Source organism: Ictalurus punctatus, chromosome 23 (assembly GCF_001660625.3).
Source record: "Ictalurus punctatus breed USDA103 chromosome 23, Coco_2.0, whole genome shotgun sequence".
Classification (NCBI taxonomy): Eukaryota; Metazoa; Chordata; class Actinopteri; order Siluriformes; family Ictaluridae; genus Ictalurus; species Ictalurus punctatus.
In genome coordinates, this window is record NC_030438.2 from 5,310,916 (window position 1) to 5,331,434 (window position 20,519).

A 20,519-nucleotide genomic window follows, 5' to 3' on the forward strand; every position below is an offset into this window, starting at 1 on the left:
TCACGGTTTTGAAGAGATTCATTGTGCATTTTCTTTCTGAGTGATTGTTGATTTTCTCTATTTTTGAAGCAAAGATTCTAATTGCAGTCCGCCTGCAACCACTAGAGGGCGCCAGAGAAAACAAAATCTATAAACTACCAGTTTCACTAGGGATCAATCAAATATAAGTGATGGCTATTAATACCCCCATTTTTCAAGGTATTTTTTAAATCCGGTTTAAGTACAGATTATGGGAATACAAATATCTACCATCTGGAGCGTAGCTAGATCACACATCGCATATTCTGGCAAATCATTCTATTAACTGGTCAGCTAGTACTATACATAGGGGTCATTCCATCTCAAGTGGTCCAATAATTACAAAGTTGGTTGCTTGACCATTTTTAATTTCTCAAATTTTTTAAGTGATTACCGCTATGTATTGGCATTGCAAAACCACCCGTTTTTTTTGTTTGTTTGTTTGTTTTTTACTTGGTTTAACTATGATGGCCATCTTTGTGTGATGGCACACAACACATTTTGGTTATATAGCTGTTTATGGAAAACTCCATATCTGGGTTTAGGATAGTCCTAGCTCCCTGGAACAAAAATTGATCTCTAGAGCACATTACAATGCACACACATGTATAAATGTATAAATGTATAAACATTTTGTACATTCGTTTTACTTAGACTTAGAACTTAAGTCCAAATGTAATGATGAAGATTGCTTTAAGTTCCACTTTTAGTGTCAGTTTATGGGAAAGGTTCAAATCTCAGTCTCAGTTTTTTAGAGGGTACGTAGTTAATTATAGTGTGTGTGCAGAACATTTCAGATTTGAGACTTCTCTTTCTTTCTTTTTTTATTTGTGCAAGGAAGTGCAATAAAAAAAAATTCCCTCAATTTCAGGTTATGTATCTCTGCTGGGGGACCAAACCTGAAATTTTCACAGAAATAAGTCCTCACTAGTAACATTCTGTTGTAAAAATTATGAGCTTGAGGTTGGAGATAAACTCTGCAGGGCAGTGGACCTACTGGAGAGATATTGAGGTTTCCGTAAACAGCTGTATAACCAAAATTTGTTGTGTGCCTTAATACAGAGACAGCTGTCATAGTTGAACCAAGTAAAATAAAATAAAAACAAAAATGGTGGGTTTGCAATGCCAATATGTAGAGGTCAAAGAAAAGAAAAAAAAAAGGAAAATTCAAACCAGTCAAGCAACCTACATTTGACCACTTGAGATGGAATGAACCATAGACTTATAGACTATAAATGTAGTCTGTTTTCATAAATGTTCCTGTGGGTCGAATTACACTTTGGAATCAGATTTCTCACTAGACGACAGTAAAGTAGAGGGTGTGTCATGCACACTGAAGTGTAGAAAACCTGTTGGGGGATTCAGTTTTCAGAATCACCTCAGACATATACTCTACACAAAACATAGGAAACAAAGTGAAGAAAAATTTAAAAAGAAGAAGAAGAGGAAGAAGAAGAGCTTAATTAGAGCTAAACAATACCCAGAATGAGTCTAAGGAATGTTCTACACTTTAGTGTTTCTTATTAAAATGAACAAGGTCAAAAGTTGCTAAATTATAGGTCAGATTAGCAGAGTTATCACTAGAGAAGTGGATTTTGTACTGTAATGAGCACTTATGCAAGTCTAAAAATTTGGTTTTGGGTTTTTAAACTATAAAATGAAACAAGAAGAAGTGACAGATCAAGCCTTTTCTATGTACTTATAATTTTAAATGAGATATTTCCTTTAGAAATTAGTCATTTTGTATGAATTGTGTACGTTTCATAACCGTCAACACGGAGGTTAGGTAACAGGAATACATAACAAACACACGTGACTTATTACATGAATGGGAAGTAGTAGGTGGTGCTTTTGATGTCATGTAACCATTACTTAACTCACAGGTATATAATGCTGAACCAATAACTATAGTTCAGTGTCTTTTTTTCAGTCTGTTTCTGAAATCTGACCACATTAACTACAAAACAGGTAAGAAACACAAAATGATATGCTCTGGATTATGTAATATAATAATAATCATAATAATTATTAGTATTATTACAATTATGGCATGGTCTTATATACAGTTTTTATCAGACAAAGGGTGTCTGAGTGTAATTTGAGATTTTAGAATGTTGACTGAAGTTTTTTAAAGATTATTCTAAAGGTTTTCCTCTTCTGTGTTTCAGTTGAACACAATGGGAGCTCATAACATCGCCCGTATAGCCATTATAGTGGTCTCAGTAGTGGTTTATATAACCGGGATCACGTTCAACATCCTTGCTGCACAAGGGACGGGTAAGACAGCAGATAACTAATAATAACTTTATTTCCAAAACATATATGAAATGTATCTCAAAGTGCTATAGTGTGTATGTAAAACCACTAACATGGCAATAAAAAACGTAAATAAAATAATCATTCTAGTAGAGAATTCCCTATAGTTTGATATGATTTTACTTTGGCTATAGTGTGTTATAAGACGAGCTATCATATAGCTACAGTGTGTTTATTTTATTGACTAGGACATTACCGTGAAAGTATTTAGTAAAAATATGACATTGTAAAAATTGGTAATTTTCCCTATAATACAACAGCTCCAACCAGGGAGGGTGAAGGCTAACAGGTGGTTTCTCTGATATACCTGATGCCAGTCAAACGCATCTTTTTGTGTTGCTGCTCATGTAGCGTCACAGGGCAACGTAGCACACTCAGAAAAAAGCACTATCTGCCCTATTCCTCATACATGAGCTCACAGGCGCTCATGATTGGCTAGTGTCGCTTCATGGGGGAGAGAGTAATACTATCACTCCCACCCAGAGAGCACAGACAATTTTCCTCCCTATAGAACAAGCAGTCCCATCTATGGTCTTGTACCTTGATTGATCGCCATTTTTGGGGTTATGGACAAAAAACAACAACAACAAAAAAACAACAACCAAAAAGCCAAAAACAAAACTAAGAATCTATTCCATTCTAATCCCATTGTAAATACAGACCTTTACTAAAAATGCTAGAAATCACATTAATTAACTGATCAGTCTATAACATTTCTGTATAAAAATCCATTTATTATACACTGTAGATAAATAGACCAGTGCCAACTTCGCAGTTAATTATTTATTCTAGTACCCATAAGGTTGTATGGTTTAAATCCCAGAACTGCTACTGCTGAACTCTTAATCTTCAATTGCTCAGTGCTGTGTTTGAATTATATACTATCCTTCTTGCTTTGGTTAAAGATGTTGGCTAATTGTATAATCCAAATTTTATTTAAAAAGACTGCCTTTTTTCTTTTCTTTCAGGTCCTTTCTTGATGATGACTGCAAACGTCTCTGATACATACAACACACAAATCACTCCATCTGGATGGACCTTCTCAATCTGGGGTGTCATCTATTTCTGGTTAACTGCTATGTTTATCTACATTGTGTCTACTATATTCAGAAGGTAAATGTCCACTAAAAAAGGTTCAATCATTTTTTAAAATGAAAAAAAAAAAACCCGGAAGAAATATGTTAAATTCTTGCTGTAATGGAGTCTGAAGTGTGATTTCTATTTCAGGAATGCCTTCGGACCGATGTACTGCAGCCGTTCAGTGTTACCGTACGGCTTCTTCATCTGCTGGATTCTAAATATTCTGTTTAACATTAGCTGGCTTCTGCTGTGGGACAGAGAGTAAGTATACCCATGCTGATTGGTCACCTCCAGTACTGCTGCTCATCTGATCATTTAGCAGCAGCACAATGAGTAAAATCATGCACATAGAAGTTAAAAGCAGTTAATGTTCAGTTAATGTTCATATCAGACATCAGAATGATGTAAACAAAATGTGATCTCAGTGACTGGGGCAGCCAGATAGGCTGGGTTAAGTGTTTCAGAAGCTGCTGATCTTTTTGGATTTTCTTGCACAGCCATCTCTAGAGTTTATACAGTGTACTGGTGTGAAAAACAAAAAACATCCAGTAAGTGGCAGTTCTGTAGACAGACACAGCTTGTTGATGAAAGAGGTCAGAGGAGACTGACCAGACTGATTCGTAACTGACAGTAACTCAAATAACTACTCTTTACGACCATGGGGAGCAAAAAAGCATCTCAGATGCAGCTCATCTTACATCTCACATGTAACACAATAAGTCTTGTAGTAGATGGGCTACAACAGCAGAAGACCACATTTAGTTCTACTCGTGTCAGCTAAGTACAGGAATCTGTGGCTATAGTGGTCATAGAAACTGGACAGATGAAGATTGGAAAAGATCTGATGAATCTTCATTTCTGGCAGATGATATGGTCAGAATTTGATATCAACAGAATGAATCAAAAGTTCAGGCTAGTAGTGGTGGTGTAATGCTGTGAGGAATGCTTTTTTATGGCCATCCTTTAATGTACCATCTTATAATGGTGGCTTCCAGTATGATAATGCACCTGGGAAATTTAAATCTCTGAACCACTGAAGGCTTCTTGAGCAACTGCTCAATGATGTACTTCATTGCATTCAAAGTGAAGTTGTTTTGGATAAAAATGTTTCCCAGATGACTAAATGTAAATATTTAGGACATGTAAGGCCTGTCCCTAAATGATGAAATCAATAAAAGTGAATGATTTGTGATTTTCTGTTCTCTTAAAGGGTGATGATCGCAGCATTGATCATGCTTGCTTTTGTTGCATTCACAAACTACATGATGATTTTCTTCTCCTGTCGTGGACTTAAAGAATACGGAGCCTGGTTAAACAAGTATCACAACAAGGATCTCTGGTGCATTCGTATACTGGTAAAATATTCAGAAATAGCATGACACAGGCATCCGATTCATTACATCATCAGCAAACACTTTTAATGCTTTCCTCTGCATTGATCCAGGTTCAGAACGGCTTGGCTGTATACACAACGTGGACCTCTATCGCTACCCTGATTAACCTGACCATAGTGGTGAGCTACGATGCTGGAATGAGCAAATCAGACGCAGCAACGCTGTCACTCTCACTGCTATCGGTGGAGGTCCTTGTTTGGTAAGATTCTTTAAACCACAGCGCTGTTGAATTCTCAACTTTGATTGGTCAGATGGTGTTGCTTGATTTTTAATAAAGATCTAATATGTTAAATCAACCACTCATTCACAGGGACTTGTATGGTGGACGATCCACATAATTTAAGGCTAATTATAAACAAATTAAAAATGTGTGTGTGTTTAACAAAGAAAAACATACAATCATTGTGATGTGGGAAAGTTTTCTGTAAGGAGATGTTTAGTTAACATTTATGGAAGGAGTCTCCAGTGTTAGTGTTTTGCTAAGTGCTTTTTAGTTCCTCAGTAACATGAAAATATGTGTTTTATTATCCCTATTATCCCTGCTCACAGACGTTCTAAAGGTTTCCACTACAAATACCATTACAAACCATCAGCTAACCATTACAACTATTACCATTACCATTATTGGTCCTCAATGATATCCACTAGACATAACATTCCACTTATGAGTGTGACGGTCAGGAGTTCACAAACTTTTGGTCATATAGTGTATGTTTTATGGTTGTGTTTTGTGGGTGTAAAAGAGAAGATATTAAAAATAATTTATGATGTTGTCCTCAGGTTTGTTCTGGAGAACAGTTTTCTTGAGAAGCATGTACGCTACATCCTGACTGTCTACCCTGTTATCATCGTTGCCTTATCTGGAAACATGACAAAGAATTTTGACGCTTCGGCTCCTGGACGGAATGGTATATTTATTGGTGAGTGCAAATATAATGGGACTAAACAGACTAACAAAACAGATCAATTAATTTTTCTTCCTCTTTCTCACTGATTTCCTGTGTATGTGTTCCTCAGCGTTGCTGCTTGCTTTAGCCTGTGTGCTGTTTGTAACCAGGGTGTGTTTGGTCATCTGGAGACACAAAAAACATGCACACACACAGGATGTCACATCAGAGATGGAGATTGCAACAAAGCAGTAAATGTTCTTAATATGAACAGTAAATCTATACCTGTTCCAACCAGTATAATGTATACATGAAATGTGTATTGCATTTTTTGTTATTATAATATACTGTTAATATAATAATTATATTGTATGATTTCGTAATTATGAGGCAGTTAAAGCACATATTTGTGATGTGCTTAATGACTCAGGTGCTAATTCACAGATTTTTTTATTTCTGAAATGAAGAAAAGTAATATTATCAGGAATGTATTATAGAATATATTTTTTTATTTACCAGAAATGAAGACATTCATAAAGACATCTGTTCCATGTCTTTTAAACTATAAAATATGAAGTAAATTCATATTCATAAAGTTCAGTAAAACCCAATATGTTCAGTTTTTAAACCCAATATAAAAATACTTATGTATTTTATGTTTTATCTATTTTTTTTATGTTGAAATAAATAGATTATAATTCAATACACCGATGAGTGTTTGTGTTTGCTTTTTTTTTTTTTTTTTTTTTAAATCTAAAACCAGACATTTAAATAATTCTCTTAAAAAACAGGTTTCAATTTAAAAGGGAGCTTGAATAAAAACAACATTGAAATCAAAGAAGACAAATATTAAAATGAATTACATTACACAGATATTAAGTTTTGGGAAGAAACTAAAAAAATCTAAATGAAGCAGGTCTGTGATTTTTTTTGTTATATATAACTTTTATATATTTTATATATATATATATATATATATATAGTTATATATAGTTATATATAACTATATATAACTTTTTTTGTTATATAACCCGCTTTTGTTATATATAACTGCAACTGTCCAAGTGGCCATGACCTCTGTACCGCAGTAATGACACTGTAAACCCTCAATAAAATCTATTAATGTGTAATGTGTTATGTAGCATGTTATGTATAGTGTTATGTATGCGTGTGTCTGTAACTTTCCTCCCTACTACTGGTTATTACACAACACTTGTTCTCAGATAGCTCAGTGTTGCTGCTTCACAGCACCAGGGTTCCCAGTTTGATCCTGTGCTGGTTACTGTCTGTATGGCGTTTAAATGGGTTTCCTCTGGGTTCTCTGGTTTCTTCTCATTTCCCAAAACATGCCAATAGGTGGACTGGCTCCTCTTAATTGCCCCAGGTGTAAATGAGTGTGTGTATGGTGTCAGGGTGTATTCTCAGCGTTCCCAGGATAGCATCTGGATCCACCATGACACACGTATTTACTGTGGGCAGTGGTAGCTCTGCGGTTGAGATGTTAGACCACTGAGTGGAAGGTTGCGAGTTCAAATCCTAGGACTATGAAGCTTCCACAGTTGGGCTGTTGAGCATTTGGCATCTGCCAAATACTGTTAATGTTACTGAAGATGAACACAATGAATTCTGACTTGTTTCAAGAACAAGTGCCAATAATTCTGAAGTTGATTTTCTAATAAATCTGAGCATTTAAAAAACAATGAGCTTTGAGCCTTGAGTTACTTGTTAATTTTTTAAATTTTGTTATTTATTTATATTTTAAAGCCTACAGTTGCTTAACTGGGGTGGCTGTGGCTCAGTTGGTAGAGCCGGTTATCCATTAATTGTAGGGTAGGCGGTTCGATTTACGGCCCACGTGACTCCTCATGCCGAAGTGTCCTTGGGCATGACGCTGAACCCCAAATTGCTCCCAATGGCAAGTTAGCACCTTGCATCGCAGATCTGCTACCATTGGTGTGTGTGTGAATGAGTGAATGAGACACGCAGTGCATTTACATGGACAACAACAATCCACTATTAACCTGATTAAGACAATACTGTGATTAAGAAACTACCATGTAAACAGCAATTTTTAATTACCTTAATCTGATTAAGGTCATACTCGAAGTAAACACTAATCGAATTAAAACAGGTGGAGTAGTCCTGTTTTAATTGCATTTTGGATGTGTATTACAGACATGTAAACACCTTAATCACACTATTAACATCATGTGAGAGTTTTCACCGCATTTTGCGACAGGACACGTACACACATGGCAGTGCTCAACATTTTAAGGCGAACAAGAGAGTACGGCTCCGTCCCAAACCGCTTACTTGCCTACTATAGGCCTGTAGTGGGGAAAAATACATGTATCACGGCTACTATATAGACGGTAAGTACACGGATTGGGATGTAGCCCACGGCTTCAAGCAGTTGTCTATTTGTAATAAAAACAAATAAAAACACCCAAAACTGTAAACTGTGACATAACGAAGGTGAACTGTATGTTAATACGTGAAATTCTGGAGGGACGTTGGATGGCGTGACGCGGTGACGTAATGACGTGTGTCGTTAATCTAGTTCTATAACATGTAAAACGGGTAAATGAAAGGATTATTCTACAAGCAACTCATGTAAACACCTTAATCACATTATTATCTCACTCAGAGTAAGGTCAATAATTAGATTACTGCTGTCCATGTAAACCTAGTCACTTTGGATAAAAGCGGTATATAAGTGCGCCATTTACCGTTTAACTGTGAGACTTCTATTTACGTCCACTAGGTGGCGACGGCTGTTATTCATGCACTCCAAACCGAAAGCGGGGCGGCGAAGAAGAAGAAGAAAAAAGTGGGCGCGGGAATTTGTGTTGACAACTGTTTAGCGCGTTAGCTTTTTTTTTATCGTTCGTTTGCGGTTTCTCGGCTCTAGAAAATACAGCAATATTGTAAAAGTCTCGTTTATAAATAAGGGAAATGTTAACGTTTTTGTTCTGGTTGAGAATTTTACGAACTGAGCCAGCTAGGCAGCTAATGCTAGCTAGCTAAAAACAATATTGAGTTCAATGAGTATCCATCGCTACGCTAAGCTAAGCTAAGCTAAGCTAAGCTAAGATAGGGTAGAAAGTTTGTGCTGAATTTACAGAATAAACTCCAGCGGTGCTGACGCTTTTCTCTTACAATGGATCGAAAGATGATGAATTTGGTCAGTAGCTAAAAGTTGCTAAACAAATAAACAAACAAAGGCTAGCAGCTAGTTAGCTGTGGTGTTAGCTAAGTTGATTCTGGATAAAAACATTAGCATTGTAATGTACGCTGGAGGAATTACTGACGTCAATGAAACACGGACTAAATAATAATAATAATGCAGAACACGTGTGATTACATGTTGATAGCTGACAGATTCGATATTTATTTTTATGAACGATTTAAGAGAATTTTTTTAAAAATGTTTTAACATTAAGGTTATTTTTACAGTACAAACATCACTGACTGCTTTTAATGTTCTTCCAGGGGCGAGCGAAAAAGAAACTTCGTTACTTTCAGTCAGAGGAAAGGTCAGTAATATATACTTATACACAATATATACTCTTACACTTACTGAGTAATACATTACAAATCGAAGGAGTAAATAAAAACAAACGTGTGTGTGTTTCGTTTTCCAGCACTCCAGGTCAGCTGAAGATTAAAGATGTCTTTAGTATGCAAGACCTTGACAATATTTTTGACGATTTAGGTGAGGCTTATTTATTTATTTCTGAATGATTAGCTACCTGCCTAATTAATCCACTAGATTAACTGCAATAACACTTGCGTACATGGGAGGTGTGGTGTGTAAGAACAAACCTAATTCCCACCCCCTGCTTTTCAAATATAAAAATATAACTTTTCATTTTTGCCACCCAGTTCAGGTTATTTGCTGCTGTCTAAACGTTGGGTTGTTTTCCAGAACCGAGCGATATTCAGTTCTGATCTCGTCTAATCTAATATTTGATATCACCAGCGTCTGTCACTGATTGTCTGAAAACTGTGCCATGGTATAGATTCTGATCCGGGGACGCCGCTGCTCTCACCGCTGCCCAAGAGCCCGAGGTTAGACGAGCAAAATAAAGGAAGCCAGTCGCCGGTTCTGAAGTCACCCTTACCTTTCAAAGGGCAGATCAGTCCTCTCAAGGTGTGTGAGGATTTATTTGCTGTATTTCATTAGGCAGAAACATGCATACCTCATCACTGGTATGCATATTGTGTGTGTGTATATATATATATATATATATATATATATATATATATATATATATATATATATATATATATATATATATATATATATAAAATGTATATAAAATGTATATAAAATGTATATAAAAAAATACACACTCTAATCCTCATTTGGTCCAGAAGTCCATCAGCAATATAGTCAGTTTATTACTGACATTTGTGAATATTTGCTGAGGGCATGTGGCAAGGAATATCGCTTGGTACGTTAATTTATGATATAAATATACTACTGATCAAAAGTTTGGAGACACTCGACTGAAATGTTTCTCATGATCTTAAAAACCTTTTGATCTGAAAGTGTATGATTTAAATATTTGAAGTTGGTGTTGTAGACAAAAATATAATTGTGTCAACATATTCATTTCTTTCATTAGAAAACGAACATTTTATTCACAAAAATGTATGTACATTTTTTTTTTCAATCGGACGACTCGGAGTAAAATATTCCGAAAAGCAGCCAATAAGAGTACAGCGTGGGTGGGAACTCCTTTAATACTGTTTAAAAAGCATCTCAGGGAAATTCCTCAAGAAATCGGTCAAGAAAATGCCAAGAACACATTTCTGGAAATTCTAGGCAAAAAGGGCGTCTACTTTGAAGATGCTAAAATATAAAATTACTTTGATAAATTTTGGATTTTTTTTATCATGACATAATTCCCATAGTTCCATTTGTGTTACTCCAGAGTTTTGATGACATTATTATTATTATTATTATTATTATTATTATTCTAAATAATAGAATAATAAAGAATTATTAACTCATTCTCATATAATGATTCTCATAAAGAGTGAGTGTGTCTAAACTTTTGACCGGTAGTGTATATGCAGAATCTTATTGGGCCTCATTTGTCAAACAGGATACAAACGGATTTATGAGTACATTGTTTGCGTGAGCGTTTACACAAGTAATTTGGTATTCATGAAAATCCCATGAATAAATTTGGAAAAAAGGGGTCGAATGAATAGGACCATCTACAAATACGAGAAACAGCCGAAACATAAAACTGTAATATTCCACGGCTGCAGTATGTAATATTTGTCTAAAGATCTAATCTTTTAATTCTTATCCTCAGGGTTCAGATGTCTTGGCAGCGGAAGCCAACATTCAGACGGATCATTTAAACGATAAAGGTAATGTCATTTTTTGACGGCACGGTTTGCAGGGCTGTAGTTTGTGTCCGCCTGCGTCAAATGGCTTTCACTTGTGTTTTTAAGTTCCTATATCTGTCCTCCAGCAGGAAGCCCATTTGAAGAAATTGCTCCTATTAAGACCTCCAGTCCTATTGAGCTGTTAGCAGTCGAGGGCTTTGCAGAGGATGCAGAAAAGCCCGAAACCTCACCACTGCTCTTCGTCATCGAGGACGAGGAGCCAGTTGTTGGTGACTTGAGCAAACCACAGATGAATCAGAGATCAGAATCTCCTAAGGGTGTTCCTGAAGGGTAAGAATATCACAAATTGGCCCCCCCCCAACTCAAAAGTTGTTTGCCTAACAGTAAAAAATAAGTCAGTTATGTTTTCTTTTTTAATGATTATTATTATTATCATTTTTACAGGGACAGTGAATCGCTGGCATCTCCTCCAGCACGATTGGAGTTTGGAAAGCCCCCAAAGCAGAATGATTCTGTAACAAGGTTAGTTAATAGATTTAAAGTGTAGAATCATGGATTTGCTGATCTGTACATGCTAGACTTCACTTTATTCTATGTTTTCTTTCTTTCTGTTCAGCTCAACACCACTAAAAGCACCAGAAGCACCAGACCAAGTGTGTGATGCATCAGCACCGGAACCTGAGGAAGAGTCGCAAACGTGAGAATTAGATTTTGCAGAAATGTTCAAACATGAAACGACAAGAGCAGTTTGTAACCGATATTTAATCCTCCCGTTTTCTCATAATGAATTTGTTTGCTTAGTTTTTTTTTTTTTTTTCTTATGGCAGGGATGGACGCTTAACTTTATTCCCAGTTGTTTTGATTCAAAAGCATCTGCCTGAACAACTGCTGGAGGAGCAACCTAACAAACAGGTGCAAGAAGTAGCAGTGGAAGTTGCGGTTAAACAATTGTTGTTCCAGAAAAAGCTGAAAAATTCCTTACAGCCTAAAGCCTCATGGTGAGTTTTTAAAATATCTTATTTTTGAAATTTTTTGTTTACCATGTGCATTATGATGTCAAAATACAAAAATGTAACACATGCTTAAAAAGATGAAAATGTATAGATAAAAATGTCATGCAACACCATTAACAAAACCTGTTTGATCATTTTTAACAGCGCTAAGTGTGAATATCTTTCAAGAGAGTGAATCCCAGCAGTTATAGAAGCTGAAAGTTTATATTGTGTCCTACTTTGGATAAACGATTGAAAAATAAATAGATAAAAAAAAGAAAGAAACAACCTTAAATTACTGATCAGTGAGGTTGGAGAAATCTAGAAGTCGTCTAGAATTACTTTACTCATTCTCCAAGTGATACAAATGCTATAGTTACATTATAATAATATATATATTTTTCTTTTATATTGAGTTTCCAGACTAAAATAGTTTACATTAGAACACAGTTATCACTCAGAAATAATATAAATCTTCTTTTCGCCTGCAATAAAAATGGCAGAGAAGCCAATCATGTGAATCTGGTATGACTGACAGTTGTTTTGACTTTCTGTAAGCTCCCTGTAAGCCTTTCCCTCCACATCTCAGATTAGTCTCTCGTCTACTTTGTATTTCCCTGCTTGAAAGGTGATGCGCTGATGTAGCGCCCTCACTTTTACTACAGTTTCTACCTATGCAAGTGATTTGGGAAAGGAGGACTAGATCAGAAATATAGCTGTAGATTACAAGTGGCTGTTTAATGTCATGTAGGGCCGCTACAGCAAGTCGATAATAGATAATTCAACCACTTAACACTTAGTTTGTGCTTTTGTTTTTCTTTTTTTTTATCATTTTTAATATAGTGATTTAACTTCTGCTTTAAAGCTTGTGGACAATCGGTTGTTTTTTTTTGTTTTCAAACTATAATGTTAATATATTTTTTTTAAAATCCTTTGCACAATGTATAGCATAGCCCACATAGTTACATGTAATACCTTTTTCCCTTAGCCTTCAATTTGCACAATGTTTGAAGGACAACGTTGGGCAGAATGTGAAATTTTTTTTTTTTTTTTTTGAAAAAATACATAAAATAGAAATCGGCCCATTAATCAAAGAAAATTTTGACAGATTAATCGATTTTCAAAATAATCGTTAGCTGCTGTTCTGACGTCATGAAGGATTACTTTTGTACTCTGCACGTTCTTTGTACTTGAAAGTCGATTAAATTCCCTTTTATGATTAGTTTCAGGAAACAGGAAACCGTGAAACAACCAGTTCGTGCTCCTTCACCACACGTTCAGGAGGAAGACTTCATGATCCTGGAAGATGACAGTCCCATTCGCTTCACCATTCCGAGGAAGACCGAGATTAAAGCAAAACCTGCGCCAGAGAGTGGGTCTGCGATGCCGGATTTGAAAGAGAAAGCGTCTCCGAAGCAGACCGAAGAAGCTGAGAACCACAAAGATGAACCCAAGAAGAAAACAAAGGCAAAGCGTGGAAAGGCCAGTGACATGACCACTAAAGACAGCACGGTTCAGTCAGCTCCAGAAGAGAGGGAGGAGGAAGCCCACGAAGACGTGGGAGATGGAGAACAGATCTGTCTTTCTCCAGACACCAATCAGGATGCTGATATACCTGGTATGCTCAGAAAATAGAGACTGATGATCGTTATAATATAATCTTCACTGCAAAGATATCTCTGTCCCTTACAGCTTTACTGTACAGTTGCAGGTATGCAGATTGCTTGAAACCATACGACTTTGTAAAGGATGACTAACGTGTTTAAGGGAGTCTGTCTGAATCAGAGTGAAATTGTTTGGTTTGGATTGGGTTTACTGTGTTACTGTGTATTTAAATTAAATCACCCGAAATAATATAAACAGAGTGAATTAAAAGCACAGAAAATGCAGAGCCATGCTGCTAAGCAAATGATTATATTATATTGTAAATATCTAGTTGAATATCTAGCGCGCACTGTGTCCAGGATTAATTTTTTACACTTTTAAAAATGTATTTTTATTTGATTCAAACATCCACAACAAATTGTAGTACTAGAGAAATAATAAATAATTTCTGCAGCAATTATGTGGGTCAGTTTAACAGCTCGCATATAAAAAACAAAACAAAAATATTACACATACACAACATGCTTGGTTAGCTTGCTACAACGACGTAGGCTACAATCTGTAAAATTGGTGACAGGACACAATTTCTTGGGTAGAAATGCAGTTGGTCGGTCAACTAATAAATACCTAAAAATCTGTCTTCCTCTGATAAGGAAGGTTGATGTTGATTCCATTTGCTTTGTCCAATTACGTGGATTGTTCAACTGACTCTGAGGTGTATGTTCATTACACAGAAGTCAGAGTTACTTGTTAGACAACTCGTCTTGTTAGATGTCTGGAGACCACTACTTAATAGGAATGTGTTTTTTTTTTCTTCTTCAGTCTTATAAAAATATTTTTGTTTTGTTTATAGTTACAGGTAAGCAGAGACCAAAAGGCATAACCTCTAATCAGCATGGCAGCAAAGATGGAAATGATGGTGGTGGCAAAATTCCAGCTGAAAAGCCTGCAGCTAAAACAAAGAAATCTGCAAACTTGCCCACCAGTACTATTGCAGGACAAGAAGAGCCTGCGTCAAACGTGAAGAAGAAACCCAGGAAAATAAAATCCGCCATAAAGGCAGGTGCACCTGAGTGTACAGGTTTAAGCTCTGCAAAAGCAAAGACACCAAATGAAGACAGGAGGACGATAATGAATAAGAAACGGGCTAAAGAACAGGAGCATGTGGACGAGGTGCAAAATCACACTGAACCACAACTGGAGGTTCAGAGCACGAGCACGAGTACAGGTACAGGAATGATCATGATAATTATCATTGATAATTGATACACACACACATGCTTTCTTGTTGATTTGTATATAATTGCAGGATGTTTAAAGATTAAACATTGTATATTTTATTCTTTTGTTTTCCTTTGGAGATCTTGTTGAACACATAATTAGTAAATCTATGTGTATTTTGTTTGCATGTAATGAAATATTTTTTTCATTGTTAACATTAACATGTAATAACAAGTTTAAATGATAACAATAATTTAAAATAACAAGTAATTGTTGCTCTTTGTTGTTTTTTATTTGTATTTTTTTTTTATACATACCAGTTAATAAAGCAAACAAAGAGCCTGCATCTAAGCACCGTGCTCCAAAGAAGCCACTAAAGGTGAAGAAGGCAGAGAAAACAAAAGAAATCTTTGAGGTAAAGGAGCTCCCTGTGCCTGAGTCTGCAGATGTTTCTGCAAGCAGCAGGAGGAAGAGAAAACCACCCGGTGAATGGTGGCTCACGCAGCACGATGAGAATAGCATGCAGGAGCAACAGAAGGCAGTTCAGTCTGCACAAGAGCTCAAATCCAACAGGAAAACCCAAAGGAAAGCTCCAGTGTTAACAGACTCGACCGAAGAAGAGTTCGTTACGACTTCTCGGGAAACCCGGAACGAGCCTGTTCCAGTTCAGAAGCTGCCAAAAAAGGTGAAGAAGTCACAGACTGATAAATCTGTGTCTAATCCTGCTGGTTCCCTGAAAAATCCCAAATCGGCAGGTGGCAGACGGAAACCAAAGCTAGGAGCTCAAGACCATCATGAAATGACACCAGCTCTGAGGGTTGCAGAAGAGGCGAGAGATAACGAGGCTTCAGGGCAGCTCAGTCCAGAGGTGGCATGTAGTCGACTTCATAGACAGCGCAGTCTAACTCCAGGTAAATACACACAATGAAACATTTGTCTCTTAATAGCTGTTTCGTTATTCTGTTATTTTTTTCATCTAATTTCGAAGATCTGCTTCAACCTGTCCCCACCTCAGCGACAAATCTTGCCATGCTGACAGCTTGTGTAGTGCGAGTGGTTCAGCGACAATATTTATCTTTATGCATTTATATTTATGAATACTTATTTCCTCACAGGAGATAAAAGGGTGTTTGATAAGATCTACACACGGGAAGATCAGAGTGGATCTGCTCAGAAACGTCCTCCACGGTTACCCAATGCACTGGAGAGTGTTCCGGTAAAACGCCAGAGAAAAACACCTCGGAACTGGTGGGAGGTTCCACAGTCTCAGGGACCTGTCGAGAGCTCTCGGTCTCCACGAAATTCTTCTCCGCAAACATCCAGACCACAGATGGGCCCTCCGCAGAGTGCGTTTCGTAAAATGGCCAGTTTAAAAAAGACAGTGGGTCGTAGCCGGAAAATTACTAAAACGAACAACATGGTTAACACTCCAAAGTCAGTCAGAAAATCGTTGGCGACGTTTGATGCCTTGTATGACTCTGGGAAACTGGGCCCCTCTACAAGGAGAGGGCAAGGACCCCGGCAGAAGGGCCGTAGAAACTTGTTGCACTCTCTGGAGGAGCAGTCAGAGCAGTCCAGTGAGAACATCCACAATGACTATCAGCAGCAGCAGCATGCTACTTTTGACATGTGTGCAAGTGGTGACGTCCCAGAGTCCAGTGCTGCTTGGAGGAAAACAAATCCACGAGCATCAAGTGGATCCAACAGAGCATCTGCCGATTAGTAAGTCGCCTCAAAACGAACAAATAATGTGGGGTTAAATAGTCTCTAATGAAATTCATCTGAAGTGTGTGTGTGTGTTGTGTGTGTTTTTTTTTTTTTTTTTTTTTTTTTTTTTTTTTAAACTAAATTTTCTTGTGATTTAGTGACATCGCTTTCAAGAGTGGTCCTTCATCACTAATTGAGCTGGAGCGATATGAAGAGGATGAGGATATTGGTAAGTAATAAATAATTAGCCTGAATATACAGTACGGCTCACTAATTAGAGGTATTCAAACTGGAGTGTGCCCAACTGGAGTATTTGGGGGAGGGTATGGTGGGGGTGAGGGATGAGATGGAAAAGGTTGTGTCAGATCTGCCAACATGTACACATTCTGTGTAGGTGCTTGGGATTTGAATGTCAGAGCACGTTGTAATGTACACTTGAAGAGCTGCTGTTTTTTTTTTTTTCTCTTCTTTCTTTTTTTTTTTTTTAATGGATATTGTCAGTCAACATTTGTATAGATGTTTTGAACACTCTCTGGAAAGCCTGCCCCGTCCATTACAACAAACTTAGATTAGTAATGTTTTTGCTTGTACTTGAAGTACTGGATGATGCACTGATGTAGCACAGTCAGACTTTCCATCAAGGTAAATGGAGAATTTTTTGAATTCACTGGAACTTTTTTTTGACCATGGTAAAAAAAAAAAAATGTATAAAACAAAACGACAATACTCTCCAAACACTGAAATGGGCTTCATGGGGGAAAAAGTTTGTAAATAATTTTTTCATCTAGCCTGTGAAATCTGAAAATGTGTTTATATATATATAAATTATTATTATTCATCAATTACACTCTGATTTCAGATATGCCATCATCTAGGGTGATTCCTCAAACGCGATTCACGCCCCGTGTTCTGTCCGAATGCGATCTGTGTGGCCCTCCACTAAAGCCCATTGTTCTCGATAACGAAGACTGGGATAACCTCTGTATTTGGTTCACTCATATCTGGCCAACCACTTCAAAAGGTAAATTCTCAGCGTGGTTATTCGGATATAAATATTGTATCCATAACGCTGCGCAAGGTGAAGCTGAAGGTTACAGAATGAATTATCGTTAGTGAACTTTGGTGACGTGGTTATATTAAGACAAGTTCATTTTCCTCTACTAGATGGTAAAGGCATTAGCCCAGATGACTTCCACTGGCACTGTCATGCGGGACGAGCCATGGGTCATATGGTCGACATTCAGAACAACACGTTCTCAAGTGGCAAGATTTTATTGGGCTCGTATATGAAGAAACCTGTTCAGACGGATCTTAACGCAATTACCGTAAGTGGCGTGTTAATCGTTTTGAAAGTTAATATTTACAGAGTACGTGATCAGAGGTGATTACCATTTCCATCAGATATAGAAATTTCTTTAGCTTTTTTTTTCTTTTTTCGGTTAAGGTATTTAACGTAGCATCAAGTTGTGTGCGGGTGGAAACCGACAGCGCCAAGGAGGTCTACAATTCAGGGCAAACGTTTATGACGTCTTGTGGTAAGAAGTTAAAATATAATGAATTCGATTGACTTCGAAAATTTTTTTGTTATTTATGTTGTTTAATATTTTCTCTTGTCTCTTCACTAGGGCAATCTTATAGCATTCACAACTTGTGCCAGGAGCCTGCTGTTTTGTGGTACCACAGGATGTTACCAGATCACACAACGAACTGACTTGGAAGAAGCAGCACTGCAGGAAATCATGTCCTTTGGTACAAGTGTTTCTGGATGTGATAGGATTAAGATATTGATGTCACATGATGTAAATATATTGTTGTTTTTAAAGTCTAAAAGGCTTAGTGTTTGCCTGTAGAGGGACAGTTCTGCTTGTTGTGATTTTATTTTATTTTTTTTATGTAAATAACATTGTTGCACCATTACAGATCGAACAGGCAGTATGACTCTCATTGTTGAACTTGTTATTTAAAGCATTGCTTCCTGTTTTTAATATGAAGCATGAATGTTGGTGCAATGTCCCTTTAAAATGTCAAATAAATGAACTGGTCAGTAGGGGGCATTGTATCATAATGCAAGTCTTTGTTTTAAAAAAAAAAAAAAATCCAGTGAAATTCTATATATTTGGATATTTGGCGATTGTGGCTGAACGTAGATCGGAGAAGTCCTGATTATCCATCAATTCAATTCAGTTCAATTCAATTTTATTTGTATAGTGCTTTTTACAATAGACATTGTCTCCAAGCAGCTTTACAGAAATATCAACATGGTATACAGATAATCAACATGGTATACAGATAAATCAGCATCAGTATGTGAAGTGGCCTTACAGCCTAGCCTCTAGTGGGTATTTAGAACATGAACATTATTAGTATTCATCTTTAACAATGCACCAGTGATGAATCTGCATTGAAATGTTTTCTATTAGAAATGATTGAAACTCCACAGTCTGCTTTGTGTGCTGTCCGTCTGTTCTGCATACTTTTTTTGTGTTTTGTTTTTTTGGTCCACTGTTATTCAGGTGGGATCGTGCTTCATTTACACAATATGCTCAACATTGCACAACTTCAAATCCAAACCCAACAATCAAAGAAAAACGGTTGAGCATCTTGCAAAGTGACAACGTTGTGCACAAACAGGAAGTCCTGATTAAGATGTAGGACACATGTGCCGCTGCTTGCGTTCACTAGTAGTACAGACGTGTTCGAAGTCTTCACTCTTGTATACGCAGAGACATTCGGTCCTGTTATGGTCACGTTCAGCTAAATTCAGCACTTTGTTTATGCTGACGTTAAGCATGCTTAGAGATTACATGTGCTGTTCACAAGTGTTAAGACAAACCTTGTTGAAAAGACTTCTGAATCAGAAGCTGACAGTGGGAGATGTAGTAATGTCACAAGTTATGAGATTGAAGTTAAGGTAAGCACCATATAAATTTGTATTTATTTGATAGAGTTGTGGAGGGATGTAGAGTTGTTCATCGCCCAGACATTTTTGGTTCAGAGCAGAAAAAAGCCTACGTTTTAACTGTTTTTTTTTTTTCTTTTCTTTTTTTTGGAATTGTGTTGCTGTTTTAGACACTCAGATCCTTTTGCTTAAGGCAAGCAATTTCTTCATATTTTTATTAGTAGTTTCTAAATGAAATGAAAGGATAAAACAGTTTGGGGAGTGCAGTTATAAGGAAATAATCATCAGGGTGTGTGGGGTTGATTATTTTCCTAAAACATCACATCCTAAAGTGTTTTGTTCCTCTTCAGAAATTTGTTGGTATTTTACATTTATTAAACAGTGGCATCATACTTTTATAGTTACATTTAATGGAAAAGAATGTCCGTAAAGTTAGTTACTCTTATCGCTTCCGTTATAACGGTCTGTCCCTCAAAAGTAAAAAAAAACAAAAAAAACAAACCGCTAACGCCGATTACCATGTTACCAAGAAAACAAAGCGCTCTGTCCTGAAAACTTTACTTTATCGGAAAACTTAAAAGTAACACTTTTACTGGAGTCTTCTTCCAAAAATGCTACGTAAATGTCTCGCCATGAAACAAACAAACAACAAAAAACCCAATGTACCATATCAATGGTTACACATTAAAAAAAAAATCTATTTATTCATGTGGCTTGTCCACCATACAAGACCTTGTGTAAGTTGTTACCTTAGAAACGATAACCTATTAAAGCGAGAGCGTTAATATAAACGTGTGATTTGAATTACAGCCGGCACCAATTTCAGAGCTACTGTTGTGCAAAATCAATCCCCACTTTCTGACCAATCAGATTTGACACAACAGTGGTGTGGTGTAATCTGAAGTAATGGACATTCCACCATTTTATTGAGCTACTGACACAACATAAAAAGCATTTAAAAAAAACTCAATTAATTACAATTAAATTAAAAGTCCTCAGCAAAGTGTGAACTGTTTTATGTTATGAATCAGCC

At 36.7% G+C, this 20,519-nt stretch overlaps 2 protein-coding genes across 4 annotated transcripts; both read left to right on the plus strand.

The window, feature by feature from the left end:
• Positions 1-1,443: 1,443 nt before the first annotated feature.
• Positions 1,444-6,402, plus strand: si:ch211-161h7.5 (uncharacterized). Its single transcript, XM_017452694.3, has 8 exons — positions 1,444-1,986; positions 2,187-2,295; positions 3,303-3,447; positions 3,562-3,675; positions 4,625-4,769; positions 4,859-5,007; positions 5,589-5,728; positions 5,826-6,402. Exons 2-8 carry the CDS (start codon positions 2,196-2,198, stop codon positions 5,948-5,950), a joined length of 918 nt encoding a protein of 305 aa, XP_017308183.1. The 5' UTR covers positions 1,444-1,986; positions 2,187-2,195; the 3' UTR covers positions 5,951-6,402.
• A 2,101-nt stretch (positions 6,403-8,503) lies between these two features.
• si:ch211-161h7.4 (nucleolar and coiled-body phosphoprotein 1) lies at positions 8,504-19,024 on the plus strand. Of its 3 annotated transcripts, none has more exons than XM_017453159.3 (18): positions 8,504-8,879; positions 9,188-9,231; positions 9,340-9,410; positions 9,718-9,848; positions 11,026-11,083; positions 11,188-11,392; positions 11,507-11,584; positions 11,679-11,759; positions 11,890-12,060; positions 13,278-13,672; positions 14,513-14,887; positions 15,201-15,791; positions 15,996-16,602; positions 16,746-16,816; positions 17,447-17,608; positions 17,752-17,912; positions 18,032-18,122; positions 18,213-19,024. In XM_017453159.3, exons 1-18 carry the CDS (start codon positions 8,856-8,858, stop codon positions 18,296-18,298), a joined length of 3,402 nt encoding a protein of 1,133 aa, XP_017308648.1. In that variant the 5' UTR covers positions 8,504-8,855; the 3' UTR covers positions 18,299-19,024. The 3 variants fall into 3 exon arrangements, with proteins under 3 accessions (XP_017308648.1, XP_017308650.1, XP_017308649.1); XM_017453161.3 differs by having other exon boundaries at positions 14,519-14,887; XM_017453160.3 differs by having other exon boundaries at positions 11,191-11,392.
• The last annotated feature ends 1,495 nt before the right edge of the window (positions 19,025-20,519 follow it).